Source organism: Ciona robusta, unplaced genomic scaffold, assembly GCF_009617815.1.
Source record: "Ciona robusta unplaced genomic scaffold, ASM961781v2 AP042741.1".
In the NCBI taxonomy this organism is placed as follows: Eukaryota; Metazoa; Chordata; class Ascidiacea; order Phlebobranchia; family Cionidae; genus Ciona; species Ciona robusta.
The window spans coordinates 189,290-204,663 of NW_028323120.1; the positions used below are offsets into that span (position 1 = coordinate 189,290).

Below are 15,374 nucleotides of genomic sequence, written 5' to 3' on the forward strand. Positions count from 1 at the left end.
ATGTGCAACTTATATTTTTTCTGGGCAGAATCAAAAATGGTCAACTAAAAACTAGTGGATGAAATATCCATATATTATGTGGGGTTGTCGTTTGTCGGCTATCGCTATCGACTTTTTAATCGACACATTGGATTAACCTATTGCAACCAGCTAGCATTGTTTGGTAAGAAAACAAAACAATTATAGGAAAGGAAGCTTTAATAGTTTATTATCGCCAACTTTGCAAAATCGAACAATTATTTACAAAAAGGTAAAAAAAAACATTTCGCAATTAAACAACTTTCTCCCTTCTGTCTTTGAAATTTTTCCACTCTTTGTGAACAGCATTTAAATCCACACTTCTTCCATCCAATAGGAAAAATTTTATTCGCATCAGCAAATCTAAATGAGTTTCTTGCAATCTGTTCCTTGATTTTATTTTGATACTGTTCATAAGACTAAACCCCTTTTAACAGTCAGCACTTGATGCCTGAAATGTCCCGCAAATATCAAGTAAGTTAGATATTGTACCAAATTTATCACTACTTTGCAAACCGAAAGAAACCATGTCCTGAAAGCAATTTATTACTTTTGAGTCCTTCTTTTCCATAATTATGCACTTAAAATTCTGAAACTGTTCCAAGATACTAGACCTATCCATATCTTCCATTAAATTTGGACTTTTGATCAAGCTGCTGCAACTGATGGCATTTCCATATCTCTCAATTAATTTATTAAGCGGATCTCTGCCAAAGCTAAACTGTGTATTTTTTGACGTGACTGTATTAAAATCAAAAACTGCCCACTCTTTATTTCCTTGTTTTGGAAATCTTTTGCACATGTGCTCACACAACAGTGTAATGAATTGAATAATTGACTGGCTGTTAAACTTTTCATCCTTTCCAAGCAGTTCTGAAATCAAATCCTGAACCTTTCTGCCCCAATATATTTCTTCACCTAAGTACTGGTTTTTCAGTTTTTCTATTTTTGCTTTGGCTAAATCCACAGCTTCGAGGGTAGTTAAAGTTGTTTTTTGAAAACTTTTGGTTAACTCTGATAAGTCATATAACACATCATGAAGAACAGCCACATTTACCCTGTTTGTCTTGTCTGTTAGCCTTTTTAAGCAGTACTTTGAAATAGGATCATTATTCTCAGAAACTTTATTTTCAAAGTAAAATATAAGTGCCTCATAATTCTGCATTAAGGCTTTGACAGCAAAATATCTTGAAAGCCACCTTACTTCATTCAGAGGTTTAAATGAAACAGCTTTATGCTGTCACATTGGCCATTTCTCGAAATTGTGCTTTTTTGTGGAGGACCGGCAAAATACTGTGTAAACTGTACGTAGTAATGTTTCAATTTCTTTGACAACAGGAACTCTTTTCCAAGCGTCACCTATCCCTAAATCTTCTCTGTGTGCAACACAGTGTTGTTCAGTTAGATGAGGAATAATCTGTTTTAATTGCGCTGCAACACCATTACATCTTCCTAACATAACTGAAGCTCCATCTGAAGAAAACATCACCATTCTCATTAAGTCTAGCTTGTGGAAGGAATAAAATTCTTTTATTGCAGTCACAATTGCACAGGCAGTACATGAAACTAAGTTTAGAATACCACCAAACATGGTTTGATGAACATCAGATGTTGTTTTTCTGTATTCAAAATATAAAATCAACATTTTGCTTACTGATATATCAGTGCTTTCATCTACTACCAGGGTGTGGTACTTTGATTCCCTTATTTCTGTCAGTATTTCCGATTGTACAACTGCATTTATGTTTTATTAACATACTTTGCCATGTGATCATTAATTTTCTGTACGACATTCATGGAAGTGTTCACGTTAACAGCATGTAATACATTGTCTATTAAAATCTTAACTTCATCTGGTTTTGAAATCAGTTTTTCTTTGATATTCTGCCTCTCCTCCTTATCAGCAGCACTTTCCAAAAGCAGCTGGCAAACATTGCCTGAAGATTGACATGCTTTTCTGGTTTGAAAAATACTTGTTGCCTGTTTATGTAATTTACTACAAACATGTCTTTTTAAATAATCCAGCTTCCAATCTATCCAGGTTTTTCCTTTTGAAAATTCACCAATAATTTTTGCCTCAGCACAAATTTTACATTTCAGACCTCCCAGCTTCTTATATTCAAATATTTCCACAAGTTTTACATGAACTGTACCCTTTCCTTTTTCAATTTCTACAGATGCTTGAAGCCATTCTGGTTTAAATGCCTGGCAACTCTTTTTATTGGGAGGATTACTCTCAGTTTCTGCAGCTCGTTTAGTTTTTCGGGACATTTTTGCCTTATAAATTAATATTTTGTCTGCACAAACATTAAACACATTATATTCTCATTTTATTGACAATAAAGAATAATTTTTTACTATATTACCAAAATAACTATATACAGACTATCTTTGCTATAATGCAAACTTACTACGGTTTGTTTACCTAGCACAACTCTCGTCTAAGTTCACTACCAACTGGTAAAGTTTCCCCACAGCAAAACAATAAAATGCGCGAATTTAAGCGAGCAGCATTAATCACACACCAAACTCCCTCATCTTTGTTTCTTTATTATCGTGGCTGCTTCTCGGGTCTACTGTCTACTCCTTGCCCCTTCTCTTTTCTACGCAGCATTTTCTTTTCTCCGCTTTTCTCATTGCGCAATCAGGGTCTAGACGATAAGGAAACCCTATTTCGAATTAACCGCTAACGATTGTTTACTGAGTCTTAAAAGCGTAAACAATTAAAGATAAACATAAACAAAATAGGTGAACAGAACGAATACATATACACACAACGAAATGGAGACATGAGGCAGCTGAGTGACGTAACAATCGCCCGGTTCCATAGTCTGCCACGCATGGACGGTCGCGTGACAATGGACGAAATAAATAGACATGAACGGGGACTAGAAACACAATATCATCTAGTTCTAGTACCAAACTGTATTTTACCGACTCAGCAATGTCAAAATATAAAATTCAATATCCACGAAATAACCAGTGTACGCGAGACATAATTAACTACGCGGCAAAGGTTCAGCACTGCGCAGCCGCGCAATTGCGCAGCTTAGAGGGAACACTGCTTCCAACCAAGTTAGCCGTGAATCACTTGTTGATGTAATAACATTGTGATGCCCACAATTCATTATTTCAAACCACCTGTTTAAGATGCAGAAATTGTAAGAGATTTTTTTGATTAAATGTTTCACACTGTCAGCCACCTTGCAAATAACAATACAAACTCAGCAGTTCCATCAGCATGATAAAAAGATTTCAAACATTGTCCTACATTCCAGCTTAATACTTCTCTTGCCAAACTGACTTTCATCTGTCAAATAAGCAATCATAAGAATATAAGATAACACATATAAAAGTATAGACCAAAAGTTTTACCTTTGTGTAAGAGTTCAGTTCCATGTGGGCACACGGCATCGTTTTAACAACATGGATGCAGTATCCTGTTTGTACAGTTGCTGTATATGTGTCCATAGAATATCTTTTCCATTTTTGTTCATGTACTTGCTACCACCAAGTTTGGAAGAGTACAAAGAGTTACGAGCAGTCTGTCATACAAAAACCTTACAGTTATATGCATACTTATCAGTTTTTTTGTTACTTAAACTTACCTTTGGTAAATGAGAAGGATCAGAGCATAACAGTATTGTTTTTTTGCATCATATAGATTATTTGCTAAATACGGCTCATTAATGTTGAATGGTGAAGAGCATATTAGTTTATAAAACTTCCTATTTGATGGATGACCATCACAGACCACAGCATGAATCTGCACAATTCTGGACTCGCATTCTCATAGTAAATTCCAGAACATAACTGTAAGCACATGAGCTTCTGCTGACTTGGTTGGATATCTTGCTAGAGGGTATGGAAATTTCACTTTTGGCTGAACGAAAGTAGAATACTAAAAAACATAAAATAAATAACAGGATTAAAATGAACAATGAGATTTAAAAGCATGAAATTTAGTTGCTACACATACCTAAAATATGACTTGCTAGAGTTGATGCACTACTTACCAGCTGATCCCCATAGTCAATAAAACCAACAAGCTTCCCATTACGAATGGCTAAATTTTCTTTGACTGTGAATAACATAACCCGGTTGTTAAAAAGTACATTTACTTTCATCTCATCCATAGTGATATATGCTGCAAGGTGCGAAGTTTGCTTCATTACCCTATCCATTTCTTCAAGAGCTTTCTTGTTCAACCCAGGTGATGGTGATATAATATTCCTTAACATATGCTAGTTTACTAGTCATGTAGATTATTACACTTTAAATGTACATCTAAGTTTAAGTATCATGACCATAGTAGATAATACCAACAGTATAAATAGATCCATGTACCTGTAAGCTGAAATCGTACCGCGTGAAGGTAATAATAAAACTCCGCTTCTCTGTAATTGTAGATATGCAGCTGGAGATTTTGTAAATAGCTCAATAGCCCAACGTACCGGAGATTTTGTAAATAGCTCAATAGCCCAACGTACCGGAGATTTTGTAAATAGCTCAATAGCCCAACGTACCAAGTCAGGGTGAAAACTATTTAACAAAATGATATATAGTTGTTGGCCTGTTGCAAAATAGTATCACATTGCATAATATATAAAACTTACCGATGGCCTGTTGGTGTAGATTATTACACTTTAAATGTACATCTAAGTTTAAGTATCATGACCATAGTAGATAATACCAACAGTATAAATAGATCCATGTACCTGTAAGCTGAAATCGTACCGCGTGAAGGTAATAATAAAACTCCGCTTCTCTGTAATTGTAGATATGCAGCTGGAGATTTTGTAAATAGCTCAATAGCCCAACGTACCGGAGATTTTGTAAATAGCTCAATAGCCCAACGTACCAAGTCAGGGTGAAAACTATTTAACAAAATGATATATAGTTGTTGGCCTGTTGCAAAATAGTATCACATTGCATAATATATAAAACTTACCGATGGCCTGTTGGTGTAACTGCTGCATTTGTTCTTTGCTGATCTAAAAACAGTCTTTGCCACTCATTAAGATCATTTTTATTTGTTGCGAAAATTGTCTAAATATGACAGATTAAAGTAATATGGTAGAAGGATTTTAATATGTACAGTAATATCATTCCTACATGTTCGATGTGTAATTTTGGCATTACCTTAAAAGGTGGGTAGATCAACTTGTTCTGGAACTGTACTGTCAGTCCTATCTGGTTGGGTTTCACGAACTAATGCAGTCTGTTGAATGGGCAAGGTGGGTAGATCAACTTCTTCTGGAACTGTACTGTCAGTCCTATCTGGTTGGGTTTCACGAACTAATGCAGTCTGTTGAATGGGCTTTAATTATAAAGACTTCATAAGTGTTCAAAAATATAAAAAGAACGTTTTTTGTTCAGATATTTGTTGTATATTCAAGAATGGTACCTCATTGATTTGAAATACATTTGTATCTTGTGTACTAGTTCCTGGGCATGCGGTCGCGGTTGGTGCTGAAGATTTATTAGTGCATTCACTGCAGGTGGTAAAACCAATATCATCACAAACTGTTAAAACACACAATATATACATGATATGATAAAGATGTTTTTGTGCTTTTCTTACTCACATATTGCACAATTAAGTGAGCGGGTCGTGTAATTCTCTATGACATGGCCATTTTTCCAAAATAGAACTGGATGGTTGTTGGTTGCACATTCTGGTATTTGTGTGTCATGTAATCCAATGTATAGAGATGGAGGCTCTCTATATAACCTAAAACATAAAAGCAATTGACATAGTCATGTTTGTTGTAACATCCTGTGTTAAATATTTAAAAAAAAACATACATAAAAGGTTAAACAAGGTCTGTGATGTTACATCAAGTTGTAATTTGGCAACATCTACTGGCCACCCATAAATATTTACACAGCAAACTTCAACTTTGGTTGAACAGGAGAATATCACTCTGAAACACAAAACAAAGTTTATAGTGGTAGCCAATGTTCAGATATAATATTAAATGATTGTGGTATAAATTACTTTATTTTTTATTATTTTTTGCCACAGAGGAGCATTAACAACTAACCATTCATTACATCAGACAATTTTTTGGCTGACGTTTCCAAATCTTTAAGGCTGGTGAAGTGGCGCAACGTGCGCTTCATAAGTCAGTTTAATAGAATGTCTGCGGAGACAACAACGAGGGAAGAAAACCCGGATGTCTGGGAATCCCCAGTACTGTAACTCCAACCATTCGGGGAGTCACTACAATAGGCCCCCCCGATGGCAGACATGGTTAAAAAAAATATTAAAGAAGACACACGAGTACAACAACACAATACGTCGAGCATTGACTAAGACAAAGCGTAGTTGTGGTCGCCGAAAGACGGCATCGGAGTCGTGTCAGGTGCCGGGTCGACGTACGCGGGCTTTAGTCGGTCGATTGAAATCGAGTCGCGACGATGCCCTAGATCAACCACGAAGTATTTTTGGTGTCGACTCACGACTTTGAACGGCCCATCGTATGGTCGTTGAAATGGTGTACGCCGAGCGTCATGTCTTACAAAGACAAATGAGGCGTTTGCAAGAGCTGGGTGGGTAAAAGTTCTCGAGTTACCATGCCACAGCGGAGGCGGTGCTCTTAGCTCCTTCATCTTCGACCGGAGATGCGGTAGGAAAGATTGCTGGTCGTCTGAGTTTATGTCTGTCGGTGGTTCGAAAAACTCGCCCGGCAACCGGAGGGTCATGCCATAGACCAACTCAAAATATTAAAGAAGACACACGAGTACAACAACACAATACGTCGAGCATTGACTAAGACAAAGCGTAGTTGTGGTCGCCGAAAGACGGCATCGGAGTCGTGTCAGGTGCCGGGTCGACGTACGCGGGCTTTAGTCGGTCGATTGAAATCGAGTCGCGACGATGCCCTAGATCAACCACGAAGTATTTTTGGTGTCGACTCACGACTTTGAACGGCCCATCGTATGGTCGTTGAAATGGTGTACGCCGAGCGTCATGTCTTGTGGTCGCCGAAAGACGGCATCGGAGTCGTGTCAGGTGCCGGGTCGACGTACGCGGGCTTTAGTCGGTCGATTGAAATCGAGTCGCGACGATGCCCTAGATCAACCACGAAGTATTTTTGGTGTCGACTCACGACTTTGAACGGCCCATCGTATGGTCGTTGAAATGGTGTACGCCGAGCGTCATGTCTTACAAAGACAAATGAGGCGTTTGCAAGAGCTGGGTGGGTAAAAGTTCTCGAGTTACCATGCCACAGCGGAGGCGGTGCTCTTAGCTCCTTCATCTTCGACCGGAGATGCGGCAGGAAAGATTGCTGGTCGTCTGAGTTTATGTCTGTCGGTGGTTCGAAAAACTCGCCCGGCAACCGGAGGGTCATGCCATAGACCAACTCAGCCGGTGAGCACTGAAGGTCTTGCTTCACTGTAGTTCTGATGGCCAACATTATGATTGGCAGCTCATCCGACCAAGTGGGCGTTGTAAGTCGTGCTCTGATAGCAGCTTTGAGTTGCCGGTGAAGGCGTTCCACCATACCGTTGCTTTGTGGGTGATACGATGTTGTGTGAGACAGGCGACAGCCGAGCAACTTTGATAGGGCATTCCAAAGGCTGGATATAAACTGCCTGCCTCTATCGGAGGTGATTGTAGAGGAATACCAAATCGAGCAACCCAGACATTTACGAATGCTTGGGCACAGGTGGCTGCAGTGGCGTCAGTCATAGGGACTGCTTCTGACCATCGTGTAAAACGATCCATCATAGTAAATAAGTAACGGAAGCCGGATGACACCGGTAAAGGACCAACAATGTCCACATGTACATGCTCAAAACGACGTCCTGGTGGTTCGAATAGGCGCTTCGGAGCCGTTGTGTGTCTGTGTATTTTAGACGTCTGACAGGGAAGACAGGTTCGAACCCACGACGCGATGTCGGATCCCATGCGGTGCCACGTAAATCTCTCGGAGATTAGTCGATGGGTCGCTCGTTTGCCTTGGTGTGCTAAGCCATGGAAAGCGTCAAAAACCTTTCGACGCCAACTCGATGGGACGAGGGGTCGCAACCGACCTGTCGAAGTGTCACAGAGCAGGGATGAACCACTCGGGAGAGTATGTTGCTGTAGCGTTAGACCTGTGATGGCAGTTCGGTAAGCAGGTATTTGGGGATCGACGCCCTGGGCGGTAGCAAGGTCGTCATAGCTAATGTGCGGTAGTTGCTGGACAGCATTAATATAGGGGTTTCTGGACAGAGCGTCTGCCGCACGGTTGTCTTTCCCCGGCAAATGTCGTATGTCCGTTGTGAATTCGCTTATAAGACCTAGGTGCCTGGACTGTCTGGGAGTATAGTTTGTCTGCGAACGTAAAGCAGTGGTAAGGGGCTTGTGATCTGTATAGAGCGTGAAGGCTCTTCCTTCGACGAAATGTTGGAACCGCTTTACGGCCAGGTATGCACCAAGAAGCTCGCGGTCGAAGGTACTGTATCTGGTCTCAGCTGGTTTTAGTGTATTGGAGAAAAAAGCGATTGGTTGCCACGTTCCATTGATCAACTGCTCCAGCGAACCACCAACAGCGCGATCGGAAGCATCGACTGTGATGCAGAGTTCAGCTTGCATATCCGGGTGAACGAGCATGGAGGCTGAAGCCAAGATGTTCTTTGATGTACGGAAGGCTTTATCCATCTCTTGGGACCAATGAAATTGCCCAGCAGACTTGCGCAGCGCCTGATGTAGCGGATATAGGTGATGAGCAGCGTGAGGAACAAACCTGTGATAATAATTGATTAAACCCAAGAATTCTTGCAGTGATTTTTTGTCTTTTGGTGGAGGAAAGTTTCTGATTGCTCCCACCTTATCGGCCAGGGGGCTAATTCCTTCTGCATTTACTGTATGACCAAGAAAAGTTAATTGGGATACTCCGAATACACACTTTGTTTTTTGTACGGCGAGGCCATTCTGGCGCAGACGCTGAAAAACTTGTCGAAGTAAACGCCTGTGCGATGCCTCGTCAGGTGAGGCCAACAGTATATCGTCGAGGTAAACAAAAACACCCTCGATGTCGCGTAGAACGATATCCATCAGACGTTGAAATGTCTGTGCAGCGTTGCATAACCCGAAGGGCAAACGGACGAATTCAAAAAGTCCAAATGGGGTTATGACGGCCGTCTTCGGGATATCCGCGGGTGCAACGGGAATGTTATAGAAGCCTTTAATAAGGTCGATTTTAGAAAATACTTTCATACCTCGCAAATTTGCTGAAAAATCTTGCACGTGTGGAATCGGATATCTATCTGGTGTAGTCATAGCATTTAGAGCTCTGTAGTCACCACACGGGCGGAAGGTACCGTCATCTTTTGGAACCATGTGTAATGGGCTGGCGTAAGGACTCTTCGAGCGTCGAATTATACCTTGTGTTTCTAAAAAGCGGAATTCCTTTTTGGCCATCGCGAGTTTGTCAGGGAATAGCCGACGTGCTTTTGCAAATGTCGGTGGACCTGTTGTCGCGATGTGATGGCAGATACCATGCATACTGGTGTTAGTGTTAAATGTTGGAGACAACAAATCGTTAAATTCACGTACCAGAATACCTGCAGGTTCTGGTTGAAGTGCTGCGTGTAGGCCCAGCGGTTTGCTGGTAGAAGAGCGGAGTCGCACTTGACGGCTGGAGTCGAGATCAAGAAGTCGTCGTCCGCGGAGATCAATAGCCAGGTTGTTGCTCGACAAGAAATCAGCGCCGAGTAGTGGTTGCGAAACATCCGCAAGGATAAATGTCCATTTAAAGGTTCTAAAACCCAGGTCCAGCACGAGGTCCTGGGTGCCGTACGTTTTGATAGTCGATCCGTTGGCCGCAGCAAGGTGCAGCGCGTCCACTCCTCGATAACGTTGACGGTGATGTCGTGAGGCTGGAGAAACGCTTACTGCGGCTCCTGTATCAACAAGGAACCGACGTGCGGAGGTTTTGTCCCATACGTACAAAAGGCGGCTAGTTTGACCAGTGACACTCGCCGCTGTTAGTGGCTGGTCGGGGCGTTTCCCGCCCAGCTGCACGGTTGTCTGCATTGTTTTGCCTGTTTTCCCCATCGACGATGGTAATAGCAGAAGTGTTCGGTACCGGCTTGAGTGGTAGGCTGTGGTAGTGGTCGTGTCCGCGGGTTTAAGGCGGTGATTGGGTGTGAGGAGGTAGCCATAACTTCCTCGGCTGCAAGGGCCATCTTCTCGACATCTGTAAAATCACGGGCAGCCAGGATAGCTTGGACGTTCACTGGAAGTTGGCGAAGAAAGAATGCCATGAACAGGACATCGTCCTTGGGTGCCGAATGTAGCGTTCGCATATACCGATAAAGCTGAACTGGGGTTCGGTCACCAAGGCCGTTTAATTCAAGAAGTAGGCGCTTCTTCTGTTTCTCCGTTAACTCGTAAACTGCCAACAGTTCCCTCTTAATAGTTTCAAATTTGTTCTGGTTTGGTGGTTGGTCAAGAACAGTACTAACCGCTGTCGCCGATTCGCTGTCAAGGGCCGAGACAACGTAATAATATTTAGTGTTGTCGGCTGTTATGTTACGGACATGCATTTGGGCCTCTACAGTGTGGAACCAAGCGGCTGCATTTAATTTCCAGAATGTTGGAAGCTTTAGAGAGACTGCTGCTAAGTTGGAATCTTGATTCTCCATGCTAAAAGCAATATTTGATCTACAAATATTCTTCGGGGTCACCAATGAAGTGGCGCAACGTGCGCTTCATAAGTCAGTTTAATAGAATGTCTGCGGAGACAACAACGAGGGAAGAAAACCCGGATGTCTGGGAATCCCCAGTACTGTAACTCCAACCATTCGGGGAGTCACTACACTGGGGTATGGTGGCATCTTTTCAAGAAATACTCTTTTTGCTGGCAATTTTCTGGGTGGCTTATAATATGAGCTTTCCTTAGGTAAGTTATAACAAAGGTAAAGCTCCAACTCTTAATTTTGTAACTTTCTTGGATCTGTCTATGTCACTTTCATCAAAATGAGCCTCGCATATTGCTGCCCTTTGAATAAAAACATATTATATTACCTGGAAGCTCAGTCTTTTCAGTCTTTCCCAGAGCCTGGCTCTGGTCTTTCCTAACTACGGTCATACATTTTAATTCATATTATATCTTTAAACGCTTGGTTTAATTCTTGCACTGCAGGAAATCATTCTATGATGGTTACCAGTACCACACTCATTTTTGGTTACTGACACACCTGCCTAAAGGTCTACAATACGGAACAGATATATTAAAGACTAATATTCTATAGATAAAACTGATACTTTTACATTTCTCTGTGTAACATATTTGCAATATTATCGCCTTGCGATTCGTCGCGGACAGAAAGTAAAAATGCTCGGAGTTGCTTCCTGTGTTCCTTTTCCTGTTCGGTTTTGGCGGTTTCAACCCTATACACGGTAAACAGCCCACGTTTTTCGCCTTTCGCTGCTTTTCTAGCAGACCAGGCACATTTTGGAACAGCACAGTGAGAGGCAGGCATGCTAATTATCTGTTGTAAACTTTGGTGGAATTTCTTTTTGGGGGTTTTGTTTTTCATCATGCTCCAATCTTTGGATCAATCTTCTTTAAGGCAACCCCCATGGTACGGGTTGTGTCCTTACGCACACTTTTCTTCAAATTAGAACTTTAATATGTTTAATTAAATGTTATTTATTTAATTTTCACATTGTATCGTCTGCAGGGTGTAACGGTCACGCCTTTTATCCAAAACAATATTTCTTTCTTTTTTTATCAATAAGCGTGTTTTAACAACTGTTGTTTTACCGTTACTACCTGTCTTTTCGCTTTTGTCAACTCTCTTGTTCTTCGCTATCGTGACCGAAGAGACGAAATAAATTTCATTCATTCATTCATAATCCTCTTGGATTGCCAGGCTAAAATATTGCATTTGTTGTTTGGACCAACGAGAAATATCAGATATGCTCCTTGGCTACCTCCATCACGTAAATTTCCAAATGCTGCATCTGAATAACCACCAGCTTCAGTTTACAAGGATCACCCAAAGGTGCGAACTTAATCTTCATTTCTTCATTACCTAACTTGCGAATAATCTTATTGCAATGTAAGATGTCTTTAACGGAAGCCTTGTTAAATTCGTTGCTAAAACACAAACATCGAATGATATGTCAGGTCTAGTGTGTGTACTAACCCATAGCAATTGACCAATTCTGCTTTGAAGTAACTCTTTTTCTGATATAGTGACATTAGCATTGATTTTACTTCGGCGATGAGTAGTAACCTCAATGCATTTCAGGGATTTTATGTAGGAAGATTGACCTACATTTGCTCCGGTATTTCTTTCGGCTTTGCTTCTTTGTACAGGATAGTGTGCTGCAATACATATGGACAATCAAGTAACAATTTCATATTAATTCTCTAAATTTGCTGGTGTAGGTAGGTAGTGTAAAATGTTATGATTTTACTCGGTACCAGGGTGGTAGGTAGAGTAGAAATGCAATGATTTTACTCGGTACTAGGGGGGTGGGTGAGTGTGAAAGTAATGTTTTTACTCGGTACCGGAGGGAGGTAGGTAGTGTATAGAAATGTAATGTTTTTACTCAGTACCAGGGGGTAGTAGTGTAGAAATGTAATGATTTACTCGGTACCGGAAAGGGGTAGGTAGTGTACAAATGTATGTTTTTACTCGGTACCAGGGGGTAGGTAGTGTGTAGATATGTAATGATTTTACTTCGGTACCGGAGAAGGGTAGCTAGAATTGTAATGATTTACTCGAGGTACCAGGGGGTGGTAGGTAGTGTAGAAAATGATCTATATAGTTTTCCAAATTAACTTGATGCATCAAGACCGTATATTAAACAGTCGTGCTGCGTAACTATTTCATCTAGCGTAACTGTGTTTATAATTGAGCGACACATCTTGCGTTTTTCCAACAAAGCAGGGAGGAAACTATCTGCGTCCGCCCGTTCACCGAACAGACACCACTTTTCAGTGTAAAACGTTGTTACCTGCTACTGCCTTCGCACATGTGTTTCGTGCTATAAAATCCCTATTTTATGTGTTGCGACGGCAGTAGGAGCTGCTCTCTTGCGGTCCTCACGTTTGCCCTAGCCTGATGCCGCTCGTTTGTCCGCAAATAAAATGAGTTGTCGAACTAGCGTTATGGGGTCGTTAAGTTGCGATGGGTGCTAGCGTGAACGGATCTACAGCACCTCCCGCCACGATGCGTTGAGATGGGAGCGACCGTAAAACCCACCATTACCGCACCCACTACAGTAGTGCAGAAATGTAACGAAACTTACGTTTTTTTTTGATTTAGGCAAGTAACGATATTACATACATATCGATGTTTCGTTTGCGCCCGATTTTAGTGAATGGTGTTTTGCGTGTTGGTGGGCGATTGTCTTGTTCTTTGTTACCACCGTATGATTGTAAATTTCCGATAATCCTTCCCCGGTGTTGTGGTAGATTTCTACCATAAGAGAGAGGGACATTCGGGTGCACAGCATGTGTTATCCGCTGTCCGTGAGAAGTTTTGGGTTGTACATGGTTTGTCGAGCGTTCGCCATTACATTGCTAGTTGTAGGGCATGTCGGCTGTGGAAAGCGAAAGTCGGTAAACACACCCGTATTACACCTGGCAATCCTCCATTCACCAACACTGGAGTTGACTACATGGGTCCTTTCCCTCTAAAATCCGGCAGAAATACCCTGAAACGATATGGTTGCGTGTTTACGTGCATGGCTTCACGTGCCATCCACATTGAAGTTGCTCATTCTCTGGACACAAGCTCGTTCATACAGGCTTCGCGTCGATTCCTCTGTCGTCGTGAGGGTTCAACAAAGAAGTTGTTCAGTGACAATGGTTTGAATTTCGTAGGTGCCAACAAGGAATCAAAAGATTCCGTATCAAAATGGAATCAGGCGCAGATACACGAATGTATGCTCCAACGAGGCATTGATTGGGAGTTCAACCCACCCGCCGCAAGCCACTAAGGTGGAGTGTGAGAGAGAATGATACGTTCTGGTCCGAAAGATCTTACGACAGTTGACGCACGAACGACCACTCGATGATGAATCAATTCTCACATTTATGGTAGAGGTGGAAGGTATTTTGAATCGAAGACCGCTTACCGCTTTGGCGCAATCCCCATTTGACTTGCGTGTTCTTACACCCATGAGTTTGCTCACCGGTTGTATCGCTGAGTCCTACAGTCCCGGTCAATTTATTGCGGCTGACGGGTACCGCAAGTCGTGGAGAGCTGTTCAACATTTGGCTGATCGATTTAGGAGACAGTGGACGAAGCAGTATTTTTCCGTTTTCGACGTCGTACTTGTTGTCGATGAACATGTTAAACGTGGGCAGTGGTTGAAGGCGATCGTTATTGAAGTCTTCCCTGACCAAGAAGGAATAGTGCGACGGACGAAGATACGAACGGGAACTGGAACTTATTTAATTCGCGATGTGCGAAAACTGTGTTTGTTGGAGGCTGCTGCATAGTCAGCCAGATTCGTCCTCGGTCGTTTGGATCGCGTTTGTGCTTGTGTTGTAATACTTTTGTCAATGTTATTTTTGCTGCGCGCCCGTCCTTTTGATAAAGTTTATTTTTGAGGTACTACCGCTGTTTCTCGCGGGCTTCGTTTAAGCCCTGGAGGTTAAAATTAATTGGTTTCGCACATGCATACACCCGGTACCCTATTGTAATGGCAAGCAGAAGACTTGCAAAGTTGACGTGCGTGAGAATGTCACGAATACACGTGCATATACCTGCCTTGGGCAGAAGAGTCGAACAAACCGACTAAATTGAACGCGCTGCGTGATGCACGAGCGCTTGCTATGGGGAAATGGCCCATTGATCGGTTATTGCTACGGGTAAAGACCCATTATTGATATGGACGAAAGTGGACTCCACTGTACATTATTGAATTGAAAATGATTCTGTGGCAGATATCTTTTGGGGCCGGTGTGTAATGTACAGTGTCGCCCTAAATTGTCGTTTATTTACTCCCCATTGTTTTCCTATGCGAGCGCGATTATTTTCTCTTTTGTTTCGTATGCATGGTTGATTTTCGTCTCGTGTGTATTTGACTTTGTTCGTCCTCAGTTCTATTTAACGACGGCTGCACAGTGCACGTCTCCGTCCACGCTTTATGTTATTTTAAGAGGTACACGTTCATGCCGTCTCCGTCCACGCTTTATGTTATTTTAAGAGGTACACGTTCATGCTGTTTTAAGTTCAGTTCCTATTTTTAACCATTCTTTATTTTCTATTTGAATAAGAGGCTAGGAATAGAAATTGTTATTTGAAAGGCCTCACAATTGGAAAACGTATATACCCACCTACCCCTACACTCTGCGTCAACGACCGTTTGAAATACCCCTTGATTTCCCTCCCTT

The 15,374-nt window shown here is 41.8% G+C and overlaps 4 protein-coding genes and 1 pseudogene across 4 annotated transcripts; 2 read left to right on the forward strand and 3 right to left on the reverse strand.

Moving 5' to 3' along the window:
- Positions 1 to 270: 270 nt before the first annotated feature.
- Positions 271 to 2,783, reverse strand: LOC149724105 (E3 SUMO-protein ligase KIAA1586-like; annotated as a pseudogene).
- Positions 2,784 to 6,992: 4,209 nt separating this feature from the next.
- On the reverse strand, positions 6,993 to 7,442 carry LOC149724106 (uncharacterized). The gene has a single exon (XM_089893341.1). The coding sequence runs from the start codon at positions 7,440 to 7,442 to the stop codon at positions 6,993 to 6,995; it is 450 nt and encodes a 149-aa protein (XP_089749467.1).
- A 2,221-nt stretch (positions 7,443 to 9,663) lies between these two features.
- On the reverse strand, positions 9,664 to 10,825 carry LOC149724107 (uncharacterized). The gene has a single exon (XM_089893329.1). The coding sequence runs from the start codon at positions 10,657 to 10,659 to the stop codon at positions 10,000 to 10,002; it is 660 nt and encodes a 219-aa protein (XP_089749455.1). The 5' UTR covers positions 10,660 to 10,825; the 3' UTR covers positions 9,664 to 9,999.
- Positions 10,826 to 13,210: 2,385 nt separating this feature from the next.
- Positions 13,211 to 13,972, forward strand: LOC149724108 (uncharacterized). The gene is made up of 2 exons (XM_089893342.1): positions 13,211 to 13,265; positions 13,446 to 13,972. The coding sequence occupies exons 1-2, from the start codon at positions 13,211 to 13,213 to the stop codon at positions 13,970 to 13,972; spliced, it is 582 nt and encodes a 193-aa protein (XP_089749468.1).
- A 97-nt stretch (positions 13,973 to 14,069) lies between these two features.
- On the forward strand, positions 14,070 to 14,477 carry LOC149724109 (uncharacterized). The gene has a single exon (XM_089893343.1). It carries the CDS (start codon positions 14,070 to 14,072, stop codon positions 14,475 to 14,477), a length of 408 nt encoding a protein of 135 aa, XP_089749469.1.
- Positions 14,478 to 15,374: the final 897 nt, after the last annotated feature.

Bases quoted from the DNA above. Each gene is read 5' to 3' on its own strand.
- LOC149724106 (XM_089893341.1), bottom strand. From the start codon at position 7,442: ATGTTGGCCATCAGAACTACAGTGAAGCAAGACCTTCAGTGCTCACCG.
- LOC149724107 (XM_089893329.1), bottom strand. From the start codon at position 10,659: ATGGAGAATCAAGATTCCAACTTAGCAGCAGTCTCTCTAAAGCTTCCA.
- LOC149724108 (XM_089893342.1), top strand. From the start codon at position 13,211: ATGGGAGCGACCGTAAAACCCACCATTACCGCACCCACTACAGTAGTG. The intron at 13,266-13,445 runs GTAACGAAACTT...GTGTTGTGGTAG, and splicing joins CACTACAGTAGTGCAGAAAT to ATTTCTACCATAAGAGAGAG.
- LOC149724109 (XM_089893343.1), top strand. From the start codon at position 14,070: ATGGTAGAGGTGGAAGGTATTTTGAATCGAAGACCGCTTACCGCTTTG.